We start from the raw sequence: 19,177 nt of genomic DNA, 5'->3' as shown, positions 1-19,177 counted from the left end.
CGCCCTCCCTCCGCCAGCTTCACTCCCCCGCAAGCCCCACACAAATTTCAGGTCCTGAGCGCCCCGCACGGTTAACTAAACCGCCTTGACCCTGGCGCTATTTGATATTCGCCTCCTTGACACTCATTTAGGAGCTCGCAGCAGCGACGCAGACATTGGACAAGTCCAGCCTGAAACCGAAGCCTTGTGAAAGGGGGAGATGGGGAGAACCTGATAGCTGGAAACTCGTTTCTCCAAAGGCTTTCGGGACATTTTAGCCCGGCTCCAGGTCCGCGGAGCGCCAGGGCGCCGCCAGTGCGGGTGTAAACGTTAAATGTTAGCTATTTGTTCCAATGATTGGCATGAAAGTCGACTCTTTCTTGTCTTCTTTTTTTCCTCCTTCTCCCTCTTCCCTTTCCTTTCTCTCTCTGCCCTCCGGATTCCCACAAATACCGATTCAACCAGTGGCTCCTCTAATCCGCCTCCCTCCCACCCTGCTGCCACCCAAGTCAGAAAACGAACCGAACAATGAGGACCAGGACCGGGCCAGGGGGCCTGCGCTGGTTCTGCCCCACTTCTGGATGCAGCTCTATTCGCTGCCACCCACTCCCCCCCCCCTTTCCCCAGCCCCTTATTTCTTTTGTCCTTTTTTCCTTTTCTGGTTTTCCTTTCTTTTTTCCCCGGGATGAGGGGCTTTATTTATTTTAAATGGCACAGGAGAGAACTAGAAGCCTCCGTAGCATATGAGAAATTCAGGACGGCAGTGTTCTCTATTGACGAGAGACAAACAGATGAGCAGATAAGCAAGTCGCCTGGTTTCAAAAGTTCCAGTTTTTTGCTTGAGGGAAGCACCCAACAGAAGGTCTTACTCCAAGCCCCAGCAATTACGTTTTTCCAGACCCGGGAAAAACTGCTAACCACAGTCCCCCCAACCCACCCCTGTCCTAGTTCTAGGTATCAGCACACCCTCCCCAACTCCACTCCTGAATTCTATAAGCAATAACTCATTTATTCCAGACTCTCCCATTCTGAGAGGCTTGCCTCACCCTCCCCTCCCTACCCCACCCCACCCACCCCACCATAATTCTCCATTTATTTTAGTTGCTCGGTCACTACCTATACCTTATTCCAACCTAACCTTTTCAAACTCTGACTAGTGAAGCTTCATTCTCCTCACTCACTCTTTTCCCAACCCCCCTCCCAAACCCACTTCCTCCCTCCCTCCCTCCCTCCTTCTTAAAAAATTTTGGAGCCAGGAAGATAAGATATGCAATCCTCTATCGGGAATCCTGTCATATTAAAGATCAAACGTAGCATCAATGGAAGACCAAATGCGGAGAGAAACAAAGGGGGGAAGCTGGGAGATGCTCATCAGCTAATTACAGCTGCAAATATTATGCAAATTTATCTTGGCACAGAAATGGAGAAAGCGAGTTTAAGTGCGGAGATAATGCTGGAAAATTGAATGTTCATCTGGGCATGGGAAACGGCCCAGTAGGCTGCACTGGTCTGTTTCATCTAGGGAAGCACCGGTTTTATCCTCCTATCAGATCCTCTGCACTCCATTGGTTGGGACTGAGAAATTACTATTACTTATAATTGATACTTGAAATTCTTGGAGTGGTGTGTCCTAAGAGAAGGAAGAGAGGAGAAGGGAGAAGGGTAAGGGGTGAAGAGGAGAAGGAGAGAGAATAGATGAAAAGTCACAATAGTTAATACTAAATTGGAACTAGTCATCTGAAGTCCACTAAGGCCAAAGTGAACTGAAAAATAAAGGGAAAATATCCCGGAAAACCAGGTCTGTCTGTCTCGCTGCCTCTCCCACTAAAACTTGAAATATCTTTATCATCAAGATTCAAGTTTCTAAAATCTATGATTATGTGGCTGCCCACTCTGCTTGAGGGTATGGGACAGAAGCAGGAATGGAGACTTGAACTCCAGCTGGCTGGGAATCCTAGGGAAATCTCGGGAGAGGAAATGTAAATAGTGAGGAGGGGTGCTGACCAGGACTCTTTAGTAGATCTAAGCAGAGGGAGGAAAGTAGACTTAGTTCCATAGACCCTCATCTTTGCGTCTGCCCCAAAGGCACCCCCATTTCCTCTATTTTTATCAGCCTGTATTCACCATTCTTCAATCTACTCTGGAACTGTCTGAAAAATTACATTCCCAGGAAACAAGCTCCAAATCCTCACATTTCAGAAGTAAATGTTTTTAAGAGTAGGGGAGGAAGAAAGACAATAGAAACTACAGGGAACAGAAAAGAATTCTTAAAAAAAAATCAAGTCCTCCTCCCATCTCCCAGTACAAAATCTACTGCAACCTAGAGAAATGTGGAGAATTTCAGATGAGCATTATTCAGGTGCAAGGCATCCAATTATGAAGAAATTATGATCATCTGACGTCAGGAGGAACAATTGGAGAGCGAATATGTATGAATCTCCTCTCACTGGTTTGCATATTTGCAAAGATTGTTTAATCCAAGCAACCAGAAAGTAATCAACAGGCACGAAAGGCTTAAAGAGCAAATTACCAGTGACTCCTGCCCCTTGGACATCCTGAAGCTGGGAGGTTGCTAGTGTTGTTAGTGGGGGACGGGGGTGTGGGTGTGTGTGGGGGGGTGGAGTACACTGAGTATAGCCTTGGATTCTGAAATCGGTTCTAAGAGAGGCAGAGAGTAAAGCCTGTTGCGTTAAATGGCTTTTGTTCCTTTGGTGTTAGGGCAAAAGACAAAAGAAACAAAAATGCCAATTATTGTAACTAATTAAGCATTAAGTGAGATGTGTGTCCTGTCTCTCTAACTCTAAAATGGAGGGAAGATGATGAGTGTAGGTGGAGGGGGGTGGTCTGGAAGAACAGGAGGATCCACCTACCACTCTGCTCTGGGAGAAGGAAACCTATGCACATTCTGCATGTGTTAACAGACAAAGCCAGAGGAGCTGAATGAATATATATACATATATATTCACACACACACACACACACACACACATGACACAGAGAGGAAACTGGAGTTTGTTTTGTTTTTTGTTTACTTGGAATGGGGCTGGCATGGGCAGCAGTCAGGTTGGGAACTGTGTGGCCAGGAGGTGGTGAGGGGAGGAGAAATCTCAGAAAAATTACCATCATTGGTACCTTTGTATATAAAGATGCAAATGGCATTTTATCTTAACTTGGCTCTGTGCTTTAGTCAACGTTTATGATTAATTATCTCCTTTTTCATAAAAATAAATCATGTTAAAAATTAGGATCTTGGTGCTGGGGAGAAACTAAGCACTGGTTTCAGGTCGATCTTGTTAATTTCAGCCTGAAATTGACACACTAATTAAAGAGCAGCGTGGTAAAGCAGGAGCAGGCAAGATTATACCCAGTTCTTTTTTTTTTTTTAATCAGATCTACCTTATATTTTCCCAATTAAAAACTGCAAAAGCAGTTTCATTGCCCCAGGATAAAAAATAAGGGCCCCCTTTTCACCACGTTGGCCATCACTTTCTACCATCAGATTCATTGTGATGTATTAGATGCAATAAATTATCCCATGTAACAAAACATTGGGAGCTGAAAGGCAGATAATCTGGAAAGCAGAGATAAGGATTCATTATTCCAAATCATTATGAATCCAACGTTGCCTCTGACTTCTTTCTTAATCAGCTCCTCTGATCCTGGATATGTGAGCAGTACAGATAAGGAAAGAGTCGTTTATAATTCTCCACCTCGTCTAATATTTTAAAATAAAGTCAGAGGCAAGAAAACGCCATAAAACACTGGTGAGCAGGCAAGCGCCGAATGAAAAATCACTTCCATGTTATTATATCCACAGTAAGATTTAATTAAAATTCTCCACCTCCACGTGCTTTATTTTCAGATAGGATTTTTTCCCATCACGTAATAATTGATAGGAATTTGCAAACGGGGCTATTTATTTAGGGCGTCTGGGTGGAATAGGTCTGATTTTTTTTAAAAAAAATTTCCAGTCACTGCTTTGTGAAACTTTCATTTGAGATGTCCGTGGTTACACACCACCCAGCCCCCCACTGCCCAGTCCAGCACCACCCACCCACCCCAACCAGCCCTCAGTTCTCCGATGGGAAACAGGCAAAGTCACAAACCTGAAAGTTGAGTTTAATAAAAATGTTCTGTTAGGAAAAAAAAAAGAGGAAAAATGAAAAGAACTGGTTGTCCCCACCCCAGACACTGGTTGTGCCCTCCCAACACCCTCCTCCCATCCTACACATTTGTAATAAATTAAATCTCAATGAATGGCACTGAAAGATTAGAACTTTTAAACCAAGGCTAATATTGAGTGTGTGTTTTGATCTGGCAGAGTGAGCCCTTGAAAGAACTACACCAATCTGAGGGTATATATAGAAAGGTAGAATTGACAAGGGGGGTAATGCTAATAAAGGGTAGCAGACAGGAAAATATTACCTGTGTTTTAGGGAAAAGAAACGGGATGTTGGAAACCTGAAAGAATAAATATATGGTTCCTCCAATGCTGAGCAGAACAACTCTGAGTGGCCACACATTCTTAGAAAGACTGGAGATTCTGTCAGCGATTATTTCTTCCTACAGGGTCTCCTTTTTCTTTATCCAACAGGTGAACTTCATATCTGCGTAGCCATCGCAGAGATCTGGGACACACCGTTTCAATGATCTATTAGTTATTTACGGATCTATCTTCCACCTCCACAAGCCTGGTGACTTCCCTTTATACTTAAAATCCAACCAAATGCCTTAGGTTGTAGGATTGTGGCCCAACGCACCACAGGATTTAAAGCACTAGATGCTGGTGCCAATTAGGCCTCACAATTGCCTCCAAGAAGAACCCAAACCAAGCTCTGTCCTGAGGCCCAGGAGCCTCAGAACAGTTCTCTACCTGGTTCGGACTCTGAACCCAAGTCCAGGAGGGATGGTGACCTACCCAGGATTAAGGGGTTAAAAGGCCCGGCGGTGGGCGCTCCAGTGAGGGAAGAGGAACCGCGGAGGCCCGCAGCAAGTTGTGTGCGCAGGGGCGGCAACTCCAGGTGAGGAGCGCCTGAGTGTGTCAGCCTGTGTGTGGCAGAGAGCTGGGTGCCTGCCTTCTTCCTTCCACCAGAAGGTCCTGAAATCTTGGGAGTGAAGCCACCCTGTCCCCTCTGACTTGTTAGGATCGGTCACCCTGGGATCCGCGGAGCCTCAGCCTGTAACACAGACAGTAGCCCCGGAATGACTGAGGGCCGGTGTGCTCTCTCACGCGCAAGTATATGCGCACACTCACAGAGACCCGAGCCACGAATCAGTGAGCCCGAGCAGGAGCTTTTAACATTCAGAAAGCGACTTGTAGCTTCATTAAAGCACCATCTTTACGGTGTGCGTGCGGGGGAGGAGAGGCGATGTCTACAAATGGCGAATAAATCTTCAGCGGTCTAAGCGACCAGAGCCTGAGCCTTCACTTTGTTTACGTCTCAGAATAAATTCCCTCCTTCTTCATCCCACTCCCTCCTCACCATCTCACCATCCAATCGCCCCCAACCCTCTTGCAATAACTCGCTCTTGTATCCCTAATTAAGCAGCAGTGTCCACCTCTAAGTTTACCCAAGACACGCTCGGCTGGCATTTCTTCTCTGAGTCTTGTCCCTCTATAACCATTAAAATGAAAATCGGTTACATTTTAATTAGGTCCCTATTTATTTATTTATTTATTTATTTATTTAAAGTCCGAGTGTCTTTGGCAGCCAGGTTTCCTCAAATGAAGCCTTCCTTTGCAGGAGGTGGAATTGGGGGAGCGCAGTGTATGCGATCGCATTTCTCAGTCCCTCGCCAGTCACTTTAGACCTGGAGACAGGCAAGTGCCCGCGTCAGCAGAAAAGGAACGCGGAGAGGGGCCGCCAGACCCGCCGGGCCCCGCGGGCGCGCGCGTGGACAGGGTGACGAGGGGTGCGCTCGCGGGGTGGCCGAGGGGGCCTGGAGAAGCCAGATCCGGAGCCAGTCCTGGGTTCCAGGGGTTTTGGATCCTGAGTCTAAGGGACGGGACCAGGGCTTTCCACTTGGGGGCGAGTCTGTGCTTGTGTGTGTGTGTGGGGGGGGGGGGGTGCCAAAGGAGAGGGGGTGGGAGATTGGGACCCACAATACGGACCTGAGTGGGGAGGGGACTTTGGAGAAAGACACAAAGAGCCCACAGGCTTGGTGGACGGCGAGTTGGGTGGGCTATAGCTAACACCAAGGCTGAGGAGACTCCTCCAGGAGCCCCCAGTCCTGGTCCCCAAGAGGCAGTGCGCGGGTAGAATCGAGGGGGACTCAGGACCCTAAAAGGGCTCCGGAGTCCCCGCCACCCTCTTCTCGCCACCGGCCGCGGCCAGACCCTTCGCGGCCTCCCTGGCACAGTCCACACAGCTCCATGGGATGCGCCAAGGCAACAGGTTGGTGAAAGCTTGTCTACAGAGTGACCTTGCCCCCCTGAGTCCTCAAACGCGCAGCCCGGCGCCAGAGAATTTGGCTCTGCCACTTGGTGGCGGAAGGAGGGCCCGAGAGGGCAGGAGGGGGAGGAGGGGCTGAACTTGTGACTGAGGTGGGCTTCGGGCGTTCTCTCAACGGCAGGGAACCCCCCTCTCTTCGGGTCAGGTTGGCAAGAGAGAATCCCCTTTACCCCCACTCTCGGCTTAAACCCGGAATTCCGAGGGTCTGTGGGAGCCGAGGGCACAGACAGGTGGTGGTATGTCTGATTCCAGGGGCTTTGGGCGGCTGGAGGCTGCGGCCGCACTCCGGGATCTCCCTCCCACCCTGAACCTTGTGCCCCTGGCTCCCCTGGCGCCCCTGGCCTGGGCATCTCTCTGTACCTGCTCTCCAGACACCTCGTTCCACCGAAAGTCTCACTCTCACGCCGCACTCCTTGACGCCCCTTAACTGCCCCTCCTTGGATCACCGCCCCACCTCTGCCCCACTGGTTCTGACCTTGCTGACCAATGGCCTTGGCCTCCCTGCAGCCCTGCAGCCCTGCAGCCACCCGCTGAACTCACACCGTTAAGCTGGGCAATTCCTTCCTACCGCACTGGTTCCAGCACAAGAAACTTCGTGACTTCCTGGCCTGGCAATGGACACTTTTTGTTTTATTTCTCCCCAAAGATTTATTTATTTTTAAAGTCAGTCTCCATAGTCTTATTGTATAAATATTGTGAAGGCAAAACTCTACCTGTCAAAACAAATGGACCCTGACCTTTCTACCCCAATGTTTATGGAGTTTCATTTTACCCTTGCAGAAATTTATTCAGGACAGACCCCTCCATGGGTTATTTTGATCTTCCACCAGCAAAAGTAGGTATGATACAGGAGGGGAGGGCTTTGAAGGGGAGGGCTGGAGTTGCTGGATGGGTGGGTCGACAAATGGGACCATTTTCCTTAGACATTTGATCTTCAGAGCAACTTCTGCTTCGTTCTCCCCATCTCATGCTCCTAAAAGGGAAATTTCCCCTAGAAGTATTTATGAAAAGAGTGGGGACCTCTATAGAGCCTCCTCCCCAAACCCCTACTTCCTGGGTGCATGGATACTTCTGCCTCTGAGCGTTTCCATGCCCACCATGAGGAGGGCCAAAGAGTAGGGAGGCCTAGAGCCCCGTCACCCAGCATCCTGCTTTTCCTAACTTTTACTGGCCAGTGGTGGCTAAAGACAGATGTGGCTGGAGAGTGCTTGCATTTTTTGAGGTGTTAGCATAAACAGAAACAGGAGGAACAGTCAGAAAGGAGGGGGAAAGCCCTGTGGGGTACAGGCCCTGCTAATGCTGGCCACCAATTGTATCTCTAGAAACTCCCACTGGGTTCCCACTTCTCCAAAATGGGAGAAAAACTCCACAAAAGCTTTTATATCTATGGTAGGTAGTGACCCAGTCAACACTACGGATGACATTTACAATGTGAACTCCAACCCTGCCAAATACAGGGAGAGGGCTTTGTTGGCTCTAGGGGCTGATCACGTTTGAGGCTATCTTTCCCCATCCCCCCAACTCTGCCAGCTTCGTCCATCCCTTGTGTGCAGTTTGCGTGTTTGCAAAGGCGGGGGTGGGGGGGGGTGGGGGGGGGGTGGGGGGGTGTCATTCCTCGCTTAGTCTTCGGCCCTCCCTCCCTTTCCCCCTTTGCAACCCGGAAGCGCTCGCTCAGTACAGTGAGCAGGAGAAGGCGGAGGGAGGAAGGGAGGGAGGGAGGGAGGGAGGGAGGGAGGGAGGGGGTTCCTAGGAAGGATGCACATCACCCAGGTTTTACTTCTTGCTGGAAGCCTGCGTGAGATGCCGTAAGCAGCTGGGGCAGTGAGGACCGCAGCGGCGACAACAGTGGCTAAGTCTGCCTGTCGTTTCTGCCTTCAAATCTCTGGCAAGTCAGGAAATAATAAAAAACAGCTGGCCGGCAGGAGCAGGCACGAGCTACCCAGGTCAGTGAATATCGCTATCTTCTCCCTCTAACTCTGCACTCGCTCCCCCGACTCCCCCTGCTCCACGCGGAGAGAATTAAAAGGGCTCGGAAGGGATAGCTGCCTCTGGGGAAAAGTGAAGTAAACCTCAGACCTATTGTTCGTTCTGGTCACTGGAAATCTTGGGCTTTCTGCAATGACCTTGGGCGAGCATGGTGTGTGCATGTGTGTATGTCCTTGTTTGGAGAAAAGAGCTAATAGAACGAAGCTTGTGAAGAAAAACTAAACCGAAAAATAAGAGCCGGCAGAAATGTCTGGGAAGGGCTGGGCACACATTTTCCACTTAGGCAGGGCAGAGCATTGGGGAAAAGAACCCATTTATGGAGGAGCAGCTCAGTCTTCTTTCAAGGTGGCTGCAGGGTCCCAGTGTCAATTTCATGTTTATTTCCTTCTGCTTACAAGTGTGTGTTTAGGCTCATTGTCTCTGCATATAATTAAAGAAGCAGCTGTGTGCTGTGAGATAAAAGTTGGAGCCCAGCTGTGTGGGCATCTGACATGGAGGTGGTGGTGGTAGGGAATGGGGAGGGGGGGGGAAGGCTGATGGCTTGGAAGTACCTTTGCTTCCAGAAGCACCCTGAGGCAAGTAAGAAAACCAAGAAAACCGCTGCCTGGGAGAGAGGGTGCCCAGGGTTGTGAGGAGCAGGAGAGGAAGAGGAGACAAGTACTTTCTCCTGGGACATTGGACCAACAGATTCTGAATAGTCATTCCGTCAGAGGTTCCCAACCAAAACAGATTAAATGCAAGGGAGGGTGAGCACATGTAGGCAGGAGAGTTTCTTTTAGATGCCTTTGCCTCCTCTCAGATATGCAAGGGTGTGAGGAAACTGACGCGGGGTAATTCTGTCCAGGGCAGAGGATGAAAATGACTCCAACCCACAGGAACTCCCCTCCGTTTGGTTCCCATGTTTCCTAGTTCTTTTTTCCTCCTCTGTCAGCCACATCCACCCTGGGACGCTTGGATTGTGGATGAGAGATTACAAAATTTAAAGAGACAGTAATAATGTAGCATTTGCAGCGCTTCTATCCTTTTAGCGGCTCTGGCAGGAAAGGTGCGTGTGTGAGGGGCTGTTGGTCCTATGACAGGCTTGGGAAGGGAGTCCCAGTAAGGCTGACAGAGTGGACTTGGGTGTCTGATGCTTGCAGGGCCCAAATGGCTGTTTGCGGGAGGGGGCTTATCGTTAAACCTTTTAAATGTTTGTGTGATTTTGAGGAAAGAAATTGTTTTCTGCCCATTTGAATCCTGGGCAAGGTAGGGTGTCCAGGTCGGACTGACCAAGATCCAGGTGGGGTTTGGGTCCCATGATCGATTCCTGCATGGGACCAAGCAGGAGGCTCAGCTTCCAGGTTCCAGCGGTGGCCCTGCAAGGCCTGGGGTTCCTGGCTTAAGAAGCCAGATGGATTCTAAGGGCATCGGTGAGTGGCACTGGGTACACAAACCCAAGCACCTGTATCTGCAGGCCCACCCCTCTATTCTACACAAGAGCTCTTCTCTAGCCCTGGGGACTCTGAGTTGGGTTGTCTCTCCAGCCAAAAGCCCAGAGACAGTAGAAGCTACATTTCCTTTATTTGAAAATTCCACCCTGCCTTTTTCCAGACAATATGTGAGGTGGGGGTCATTGGGCACACAGTGAGGGCATGGGAGTGTATGCCCGAGTACTCTGGTGGAACTTCTTTGTTGGGATGCCCAGCAGCCCAGGGCCACAGAGAGAGCCTGGGAAGAGGCAGATATGTGGGAGCTGGGTGGCTGAGAACCCATCTTCTGGAGGTTAAGGCAATTTGTGTCCCGGACAAGGTATGTGAGAAAAGAATCCGAAAAACAAACCCCAAACAAACCAGTGTTCTCTAGCAGGGGTTATTCTAACCATGGCTGGGCTGCACTGAGGTATTGCCTCATGTTCCACATCTGAGCCCGGTTGAACGTAAATGTGCGTTCTTTCTGCGGTGTCTTTGTGTGCCGACCAAGTATTCTTGATCATCTCTTTTTCTTAACGGTTGGAGTAACCGGAGAGAGGCTTAGCAACAGCCATGCCTGGACCAAGGCAGCCCCCGAGCTGGGGTCCGAACCTCCCTTTGCTTCTGGCCACTGGACAGAAGGGGCTGGAGGTGGTGACTGTCGGTTATAAGTACCAGAAAGAAAAAAAAACGTTGTCCAGGCGCTTGAGCGAGTCTCCCTACATGTCTGTGGCTGCGGGTCTGCAGGCACACGTGTGTGGTTGCTGTTTTGTTTTATATAACAAATTGCTTGGGTTCCACCATGTGGCAGGCGGCGGAGAGTCCAGCGCCAGCCAGGGTCCTGGCGGGGAGAGGCAGTCGGCTAGGCGCATCCTTGCAGGGAAGAAAGGCGACGGGTTGCGCGCAGGATGGCGTCTTCCCACCTGAGCGGGGCGCATTCACAGGTTACCGTGGGGTCTCCAGCGTGTCCAGAGGAAGATGTGCTTTTAGAAGCTCGCCTCAACTGTCCCATGATCTGAACGAAATTACCCTCCCCCATCTGCCCTCTCCCGGTGGTGAACTCCCCCATCCCTTGGAGCCCAGGGTCGGTTTCCCAGCAAAAATCACACCCCGGGTCTTCTGGCTCATTGAGAGAAGTGACAACGCAATAGCCCCAAGATAACGCGTCCTCCTGAGATGCCACCTGGAAGTGGCCAGAGGAGAGTCGGCAGGAGGCGAGAGCTTGGGACTCCGGGCTGGGACCGGGGTAGGGCAGGCACGGGTCTCGGACGTGGTGGCGGTGAGGCGGTGGGCGTCTAGCGGAGAGACGGGAAGGCCACGGGGAGTGAAGCAGGTGTCCATCTGCAGGCCTCATCGCCTGGAAAATGGTGGGGCCAGGAATTCGCTGGGTGACTCCCGCATGCTGACCACTTCCCTGTGAGTCTTCAGCGGAGCGGCCTGAGGACACCACAGGAGGCGGGTCTAGGCTTGCGAGCCCCTGCCTAAGAGCCATTTGGGGGGCCCGATCAGCGTCCAGGGGCCCCGGAAGCACTGCGTGGACCTGCTGGAGCGCTCTCTCCCCCCAGCCCCCCAGCCAGCCGCAGAGGCCAGGAGGGAGGCAGGGCTGGGAGGTGCGCCCGTCCTCCGAGGTGACTCGCATGCCTTTCCACTCACCCACGAGGGGAAATCTTTCTCTTCTACCCAACCCCCGGGGCTCCCCGCTGTGCCAGCCCCGCAGACCTCTGCATTGTCAAACTAAAACATAGAAATCCCCTGCTCTCTCCCTTCCTCCTCCCCCTTTCCGCTACACCCCTACCTGCCCCATTTTTATCTCGCTACAATCAGGGTTTTTCTCAACTCCGGAGTAGTGGCTCGCGGCTGACAGAGAGCCAGGATCCCTCCGAGCTGGAGGGCCCGGCCTGCGCTGGGGGCGGAGCGGGAGGGGGGCGATCTGAGTGCCTCTCTCCCTTTGACGCGCCACAGCCACAACTCTCGCCGCTCCTCCTGGTCTGGGCGGGTTTCTTTCCGAATTTTAACCGGTGACAGATGAATAAACTAACAAACAAAGTAAATAAAACCACACACTACGCCCAGAGTGCTGGCTCATTTCCCAGGACAGGTGGACCCCGGGCCTGGCGCGGGTGGGCGTGGGAGCCGGGAGGAGGGCTGCGCCCGCGGACCTCTTTTCGCCCCAGTTCCCACGGGTTTCCCCTTTGACGTTTCCACCTCCGGCATCTTCCCATCGCCGGAGTTTTGGGGTCCCCCTTTTCCTCTGCGTTGCCCAGGTCGCCTGCTCGCTGTTTCATTGGAAGCGAACAGCCAGCACAGCCCCCACAATGCCTGCTTCTTTCCCATCGCCCTGTGAGTTCGCTGCTCTGCGCTTCAGTTCATGCGGGAAAGAGAAGGGGGCTTGGGTGGGGACTGCAGATTTAACATGTGTTTAGCCCGTGCGCCGCAGCGGCTCCCCCGTCGTGCCGTCCGCGCAGCCGAGGCCAGGCAGTGGCGCCTTGGGCTGTGTCCCCAGCGTAACCCTCCGGTCCGGCAGCCGGCGAGCTGTTTGTACAGCTTTACCTGCGCTATTCTCCTATCCAGTAAAAACCTTCGCCCGGCCGCGGTAACCTAATACCAGGGCCGAGGCGGAGGAGGGGGTGATGGGTTGGCTCCGTAGAGCGGGAGGTGTGTACGCGCCAGAAGGGGGTTCTCTGCTTTGTCCCTTCTCCCAGCGGAGAATGAAATTGGGACGCGTTTCGCGGGACCGAGGTGGGGGACCTCGGGCTGGGGAGGGAGGAGGCCGGCGTCCGCGTCCCTGTCTGTTCTGCTTTTCACTCTCTCACACGCACCGGGGACCCGCGCGTAGCGCGGCTCATACGCTGGCCGCCAGCAGGCGCGGAGGTCCCGGGGCGCCCCGCGGGGCTAGCGAGGCCCAGCCAGGGCATTCCAGGACGAGGACCTGGTGTCTCTCTCCCCGCTTTAACTTGCCCCATTGGGATTCCCACACCTAAGACAAAACCCGAAAGGAAGGGCGCCGACACTTCGGCAGACCTCTCCTCCCAGGCCGGGCTCCTCTTCCGGAGCGCCGGGGTCTCGGCTGCAGCCGGCGGAGGGAATCGGATTTAAACGCTTCTTGGCGGTTATTGTCTCTCGCTAATTGCTCTAACAATGGCCACTATTACAGGCAGATACCCAATTAAATGTCCCGCGGGGCTGCGCTGGGCTCCCCGCGGCGAACTGGCCGCCGGCCTGGGGTTTGCTGACCGCCAGGGTGCGAACCCAGCTGGTGCGGGGCCCGGCGCCGGCCTCGGCACCTCTGGCCTCCACTTCCTCTCAGACGCACAGCGACCGCGGCCCGTTCACACCGTTTTTTATTGACTGAGCGCAGGCGAAGAAGATGGATCGAGCTGGGATGGGAAGTGACTTCTCCTCCCCCAGCACCGGCTGGCCTGGGCCCCGGGGCCGCGCTCCTATTTCTGGCCTGTGCTGTCGCTCTGCGCCCTCCCAGCCCCCCAGCCCCGCAGGTTCCCGGCTTCATTTCAGCCTTTAACTGGGAGGCCGGGTCTGCCCAGGCCGGCGCCGCGGCTCCGGGGGGAGGGACCCGGCGGCGCGGCCCGGCTCCGCTTCTCTCTCCCGCCTGCAAATATTTGCTGCCTCGCTGGAAACCCGACTGCTTCGCGCGCGCTCCGCTTGCAAAGTCCTTAAGTAAACACGCTCAAATGACCGCCCCGGGCGGCCCGAGGCACGCTCACTCCCCCTGCTCGGGATTAGTAACTTTATGACTTCGACCCCGAGGCTCCGCTTTTCTGGTTACCCTCCGCGGACAGCGCGGCGGCCCGGGCCGCTGCTCCCAGGACCTCGGCCCCGCGGAGCTCGCCTGGACGCGCCCGTCGCCAGGCTCGGGTGGGTGACGCTCCCGCGTGGATCTCCGATCCCTGAGTCCTGGGGTGAGCCTGGGGGGCACGCCCCTCCCCTCTGCGCGGCGGGGCTCCGGTTCCTTGGTGGGGCTGGGTTCCCCACTTCCATCTCCACAGAGTCTCTGCGCACCGAAGGGTGGGTGGGTGGGACGCGTACACGAGCATGTATTTGGGGGCTGGGGGTGGGTCCCAGTTGAGCCCAACCAAGGAGAGAAAGTAAGGCTCCATTTCTTACCCTTTCCCCAAGAGGGCACACACACCTCGCTCAACTTGACGCCTAAAGCAGCCGCCTGGAGGCCTGGCGTTGCAAACAGGCCACACTGGCTCCCGCCGCCCCACGCTCAGACTCGGCTCCTGGGGGTGGGGGCAGGGGTAGGCGGGCGGTGGTTGCGCTATTATCTGCTCGGCTTCGGGAGGCTTGCCTCCAGGGTCCCAGGTACCCAAGCCACTCGCCTGCCCCTTACGCCGGTGAGGGAGGCCTCGCGCCCTACTGGAGCCCAGGGCGACAGCATCCTCCTCGGTCTTCTCCTCGCGTTCTCCTCCTCCCGGCAGCTCCCGGGGGAAAAGGGGGGACTCGCAGACCAGCTAAGCAGAGGTGCCCGGGGAAGGGGCTGTCAGGTCTGCAGAAGGGCGCTGAGCGTCTCCGCAAGGAGACCAGGATCTGCTCTGCGGGCTATGGCAGAGGGGAATCTGGACCACCTTTCCCCACTTCCCCGGGCCTCGAGCCCCCCCCCCCCACACACACACCCCCGCCCTCCCCGGGAGGAGGAAGCCCAGCCTGCATTTGCCGGCGAGGCGGGTCTAGCCGGCGCCTGGCCTAGCCTAGACCCCCGCAGCCCGGCTCTCCGCCTCAGGCCAAGCGCCGCAGCCTCTCTCCAGCCGCGCTCCCTTCCCCCTTCCTTCCCGTGGGTCCCAAGGCCGACCTCCGCCCACCCTCCCCGGTATCCCTCTCCTCTCCTTTTTCCTCCTTCCCTCCCCCCCGCTACCCCCCTGCTCTGTGCTCCCTGCTCTGGGGCTGGGCCCGTGACGTCAAACACAGTGTGGCGTCGGCGAGACTGGCCGGCGCGGGCCATCAAAAGAGCAACGTCCTCTTTCCCAATTACCCACTGTCAGTCCGGGAACAGGGGCGGACCGGCTGGGAATTAAATGTTAAATACCCCCTACAGGCTGGCTCCATTGCACCGGGTATACAGCCAGCCGCAGCCCCCGCGCCTCCCTGCCAGCTCCAAACCACCCAGACCTGAAGGGGCCTTACAGAGCTTTCATTTTTTTCAGGATGGTCTGGGGATGGGGGTTCTCCATCCCAGTGCAGCCCGACTTGGGTGCCTGTGATTTAATTAAAACGAATAATGCCCCCCTCCCCCCGCCCCCAACCCCAGTATGGTAGGTTATCAGAGAGGCGCCGCTACACCGGAAGGCCTCCTTCTCACACATCTTTTCTCTTTGTCTTTTAAAAATCGCTCTCGGCCTCAGAAGTTAACATTTTCAAGTTCTGGCGTGGGCAGCTCTTCTCTCCACAGGACAGGCTCCCTTTATCCTTCCCGGCCTCCAGGTCTGGGGTGGCTTTGGACAGCGGTCAGGCCCGCATCTATCCTGGTCCGGGACTGACGCTCGGAGAAGCGCTGTTCATTTTTTCCTGCTTCCGTTCTTAATCTTAATCTCGGGACTTTTAGCAAAAATGTGTGTGCGCGTTCCTCTGTCCCCGTTTGTGGAGCGGTTTCCGGTGAATGTTAGAAGCTAAATAATTAAAAGGTTTGGAGAGCGCTGTGAGCAGCAGAGGCTGGCAGCGTGACTGGCCCTAGAGAGCAGTGGTGAGAGAGAAAGGAAGATCGATGCTCCTTTACTGGGCCGTCCTGACAGCCGGAGACGAAACGGGCTCGGGAGGAACCGGGTGGTTGCGTGGTGGTGGTGATGGTGCTTTACTTAGGGATTTTCTTCCTGTTCCACCGACTTCTAACAAACACCAGGTTTAAGGAGATGGAAGCTCCAGAGAAACTCCAAATCCAAGACCCGGAGGACCCACGTTTTCACCACTTATTCAAAATAAATGTTACTCATCTTTCTATAAGGATTGTGTATTAAAACAACTCCCCTTCACCGAGTGAAGGCTCAATTTGAATATCGATGTTTTTGCATGAAAGGAATCCTCCAGCTCCAATTTTTGTATTTGACGGAATTTTATGGGGTGGAGGAGCGAAAAGAGGATAATGTCTTCCATTCAAATAGAACCCACATCAAGCTCCTAGTGCCGTCCGTGGGAAAGCCTGCGGGAGAACTCTCGCTCTCTCATCTCACACTTTGTGCTGGGGGAACGGAGGGTGGAACCTGAGTCTTCTTCCGCCTGACCCCTGTGCGCCCCGGCCACCTCGGCGGGCCGCGCGGCTGCAGGAGACTGAGCGCCACTAGGGGATGCAGTGGCTCAAAGGACCGGGACGGGCAGCGGAGGTTGGAGGCCCCGGGGCCGGCCAATCGCGGCCCGGCCATAGCCTCGCCCGCTGATTGGCTCCTTTTCCAGCCCCGCCTCCGCCCCGCCCTTTGCGGGGCGTCTCCAAGCTGCTCTCCCTCCGCCCCGGGTTTGGAGCTCCGTGGCCCGAGTTCCAAGCCCGGCGAGGTCGCCGCGGTCCTGCCCCGCGGCCGGTGAAGGAGGCTGGGGAAATACGCTGGGAATCGGAGTAAGTCAGGAAAAGTTGGGTCACTGGAGTGAAGACCCGAGTCCCGCCTTTCCAATCCCTCACTGCAGTTGGAACTATTTGGAGTCTTCCTCCCTCTTTCCTTTTCATCCATCCCATCCACTTTTGCCACTGAAGTCAAAAGCACAGTTCGATTACAGATATTGGGTCTAGAAAGGACAGCTGCAACAGCTGAAACCTTCGCGAGGCTTGTGAACTCCAAAGGCCAGGGAACGTATTGACAACGACTCCAAAAGTAACGCGGAGTTTCAATCAAAGGCATATTTCTCTTGCCCGATTTCTCAACTCGCAGACATTTCTCTCCAGAGGCAAATCTCAAAGTACTTGGACGTTATTTTTTTTTTTTTCTGATCAGTTTTACATGCTCATAGCACCAAGTCAATGAACTTCTCAATACTCCCCAGAATGAATAATAATAAAAAAGTTGCTCACTTAAAAAGTCTGAAAAAGCAACTCTGCCTGTAGAAATTTAAGTTTATGAATGGAGCAGGCCGGTTTCTCCGGCAAGGAATAGTCCACCCAGCCGGAAAGAATTGGTAGGAGCTGGAGCCACATTTAAAGGGCCAGAGCGCGAATTCCCTCCTGCCCGCCCCCTCCTGCCCGCCCCCGCCCCCGCCCCCGCCCCCGCCCCCGGCCGCTTCGCCCACCCGCCGCCCCCGGGCTCCCCGCCCTGGCCGCCCTGCGAGGCGCCCCTTTCCGGTCAGTGCAGGGGCGAGAGGAGGGGCTGGGGGTGAAGCCCCGGAGCGGGTTTGGGTTGCAGTTTCCTTGCGCGGGGGAGGCTGTCCCCTCCTCGCCAGCGCCAGGCTCCTCCCTCTCTCGCAGATGACACTAGAACCTCCTTAAGTTGCGTCGCGCCACAGCTGTCTGCGAACACTGAGCTGCCTGGCGCCGTCTTGATACTTTCAGAAAGAATGCATTCCCTGTAAAAAAAAAAAAAAAAAAAAAAAAAATACTGAGAGAGGGAGAGAGAGGAAAAGAGAGAGACGGAGAGAGCGCAAGACAGAGCAAGCCACGCAATCTGACGGAGCACTCTCTGCTCCAGGTCACACGCCTCCTCCTCCTCTCTGCTCCTCGCTAACCAGGTTGGTACCGGCGACTTTTATTTATTTATTTATTTATCTTAGTTTGATTTCCCCCCTTCTCTGCATTTGGGAAAACTGTACAACATTTAAAACGCAACCCTTCTCTTTTGGAGAGTTCCTAAGAGGCTGGAAGAAAGGTCCTGGGACCGGTGTCCCCCGGAGGGAGGGAGTGTCGTCCGAGTTGGAAGGTCTCAGCCAGTCCCGGGCTCCCGGGCTCCCGGGCTCCCGGGAGCGCCAGGCTGCGGGGATGTCCATTGGGAGTCTTTCCCTCCTGGGCTGCGTCCGGGTGTTCCCAGCTCTGTAGGAGGTGCGCGCGTGTGCGCGTGTGTGTGCGTGTCCCGGGGCGCGGGCCGGCGGCTCGAGGGCAGGTGGTGCCACTTCATAAACTCAGGTGCCAAAGAACTTCGGAGCTCACCCAGGTCTCCCCTTCTCTCTTTTGCAGGTGACTCGAGGAGGGCCTCCGCCTTGGAGCCGCTGTAGAAGAGCCTCACTTGCAGAATTCCAGCTGTCCTCGCCCCACTTTGCAGTTGGGGCCCCTTTATCCTTCTGTACCTGTGTTTTTTTTCTTCCTCTTCTCTTTGCTAAACTACCACTGAAAGATTTTTTTTTTAATCTCATTTGCTCATCTTTCCTTCCCACCTTTCCCATTCCCATACTGAAAACAAATCATTAAACGAATCCTGCTCCTCCGACGGCAAGCTCACCTGCAGATCCTCGGAGTCCCCCCGCCCCTGACCGCCCAGACCGATCGCCCTCCCTCTCCACCCGCGGGTTCCGGGCCCGGCGAGAGGGCGCGAGCGCAGCCGGGGCCATGGAGGTGACGGCAGACCAGCCGCGCTGGGTGAGCCACCACCACCCTGCGGTCCTCAACGGGCAGCACCCAGACACGCACCACCCGGGCCTCAGCCACTCCTACATGGACCCAGCGCAGTACCCCCTGCCCGAGGAGGTGGATGTACTTTTTAACATCGACGGTCAAGGCAACCACGTCCCGTCCTACTACGGAAACTCGGTGAGGGCCACGGTGCAGAGGTACCCTCCGACCCACCACGGTGAGTCCACCCCGGGTGCGGAGACCCCGCTGCCCCAGGTCGGGGAGGCCGGGAGGGACCCGGGGTGGGGAGACACAGCCGAAGCTCTCAGCGCCGTTAGTGCTTCATTTTAAAAACCTGGGGCCCGGAAATGGGCGAGGAAGCCGTCTCGACCGTCTTGAGAGTGTGTTTTTCACAACAGTCCCGGAGGCGCCTCTCCGCGGCTGGAGTCCCTGGGGCCTGGCGCTCACCTGGCAGGCGCGGGGCTGCAGCCCGGTCTCCCCGCGCGGCCGCAGGTCGGGGGCCTCCAAGGGCCTAGGCGCCCGGAGCCAGGTTCCCCGCCGGCACCCGGCGCTGGCCCAAAGCGGCTCAGACTCGGTTCTTGCAAAGGGCTTCGCTCCTCCAGCTATCTCGTAGCTCCTTCTGCCAGCGGACACATTTCCAGAGAGGCCCGAGAGCCGTCTTTCTTCACAGCCCTGATTTTGACTGCTCCGCAAAGCGAGTACCTTAGGTTTCTAGGCAGGTCTAGCTACGCCTGCGCTCGGAGGAATGGACTTGTGGTGCTTTAAGGGGTTTTGGTGGAAAGACTCCTGCCCTAAGGTGGAGACATTTGCGGTTTCTT

General features: G+C 54.8%; 1 protein-coding gene across 4 annotated transcripts in view; it reads left to right on the top strand.

The window, feature by feature from the left end:
• Positions 1–8,246: 8,246 nt before the first annotated feature.
• Positions 8,247–19,177, top strand: part of GATA3 (GATA binding protein 3) — a 28,575-nt gene continuing 17,644 nt past the window's right edge. Inside the window, exons 1-2 of one of the 4 annotated variants that reach the window (XM_036341494.1) lie at positions 8,247–8,374; positions 17,967–18,576. In XM_036341494.1, coding sequence (XP_036197387.1) covers positions 18,336–18,576 — 241 coding nt within the window. In that variant the 5' untranslated portion in view covers positions 8,247–8,374; positions 17,967–18,335. Of the gene's footprint in view, positions 8,375–17,304; positions 17,525–17,966; positions 18,577–19,177 lie in introns of those variants that run through there. The other 3 variants (XM_036341512.1, XM_036341503.1, XM_036341485.1) reach the window with 3 other exon arrangements.

Source organism: Myotis myotis, unplaced genomic scaffold, assembly GCF_014108235.1.
Source record: "Myotis myotis isolate mMyoMyo1 unplaced genomic scaffold, mMyoMyo1.p scaffold_m19_p_1, whole genome shotgun sequence".
NCBI lineage: Eukaryota > Metazoa > Chordata > Mammalia > Chiroptera > Vespertilionidae > Myotis > Myotis myotis.
The sequence above is the reverse complement of the archived record's forward strand: the minus strand, read 5'-3'. Positions and strand labels throughout refer to the sequence as shown.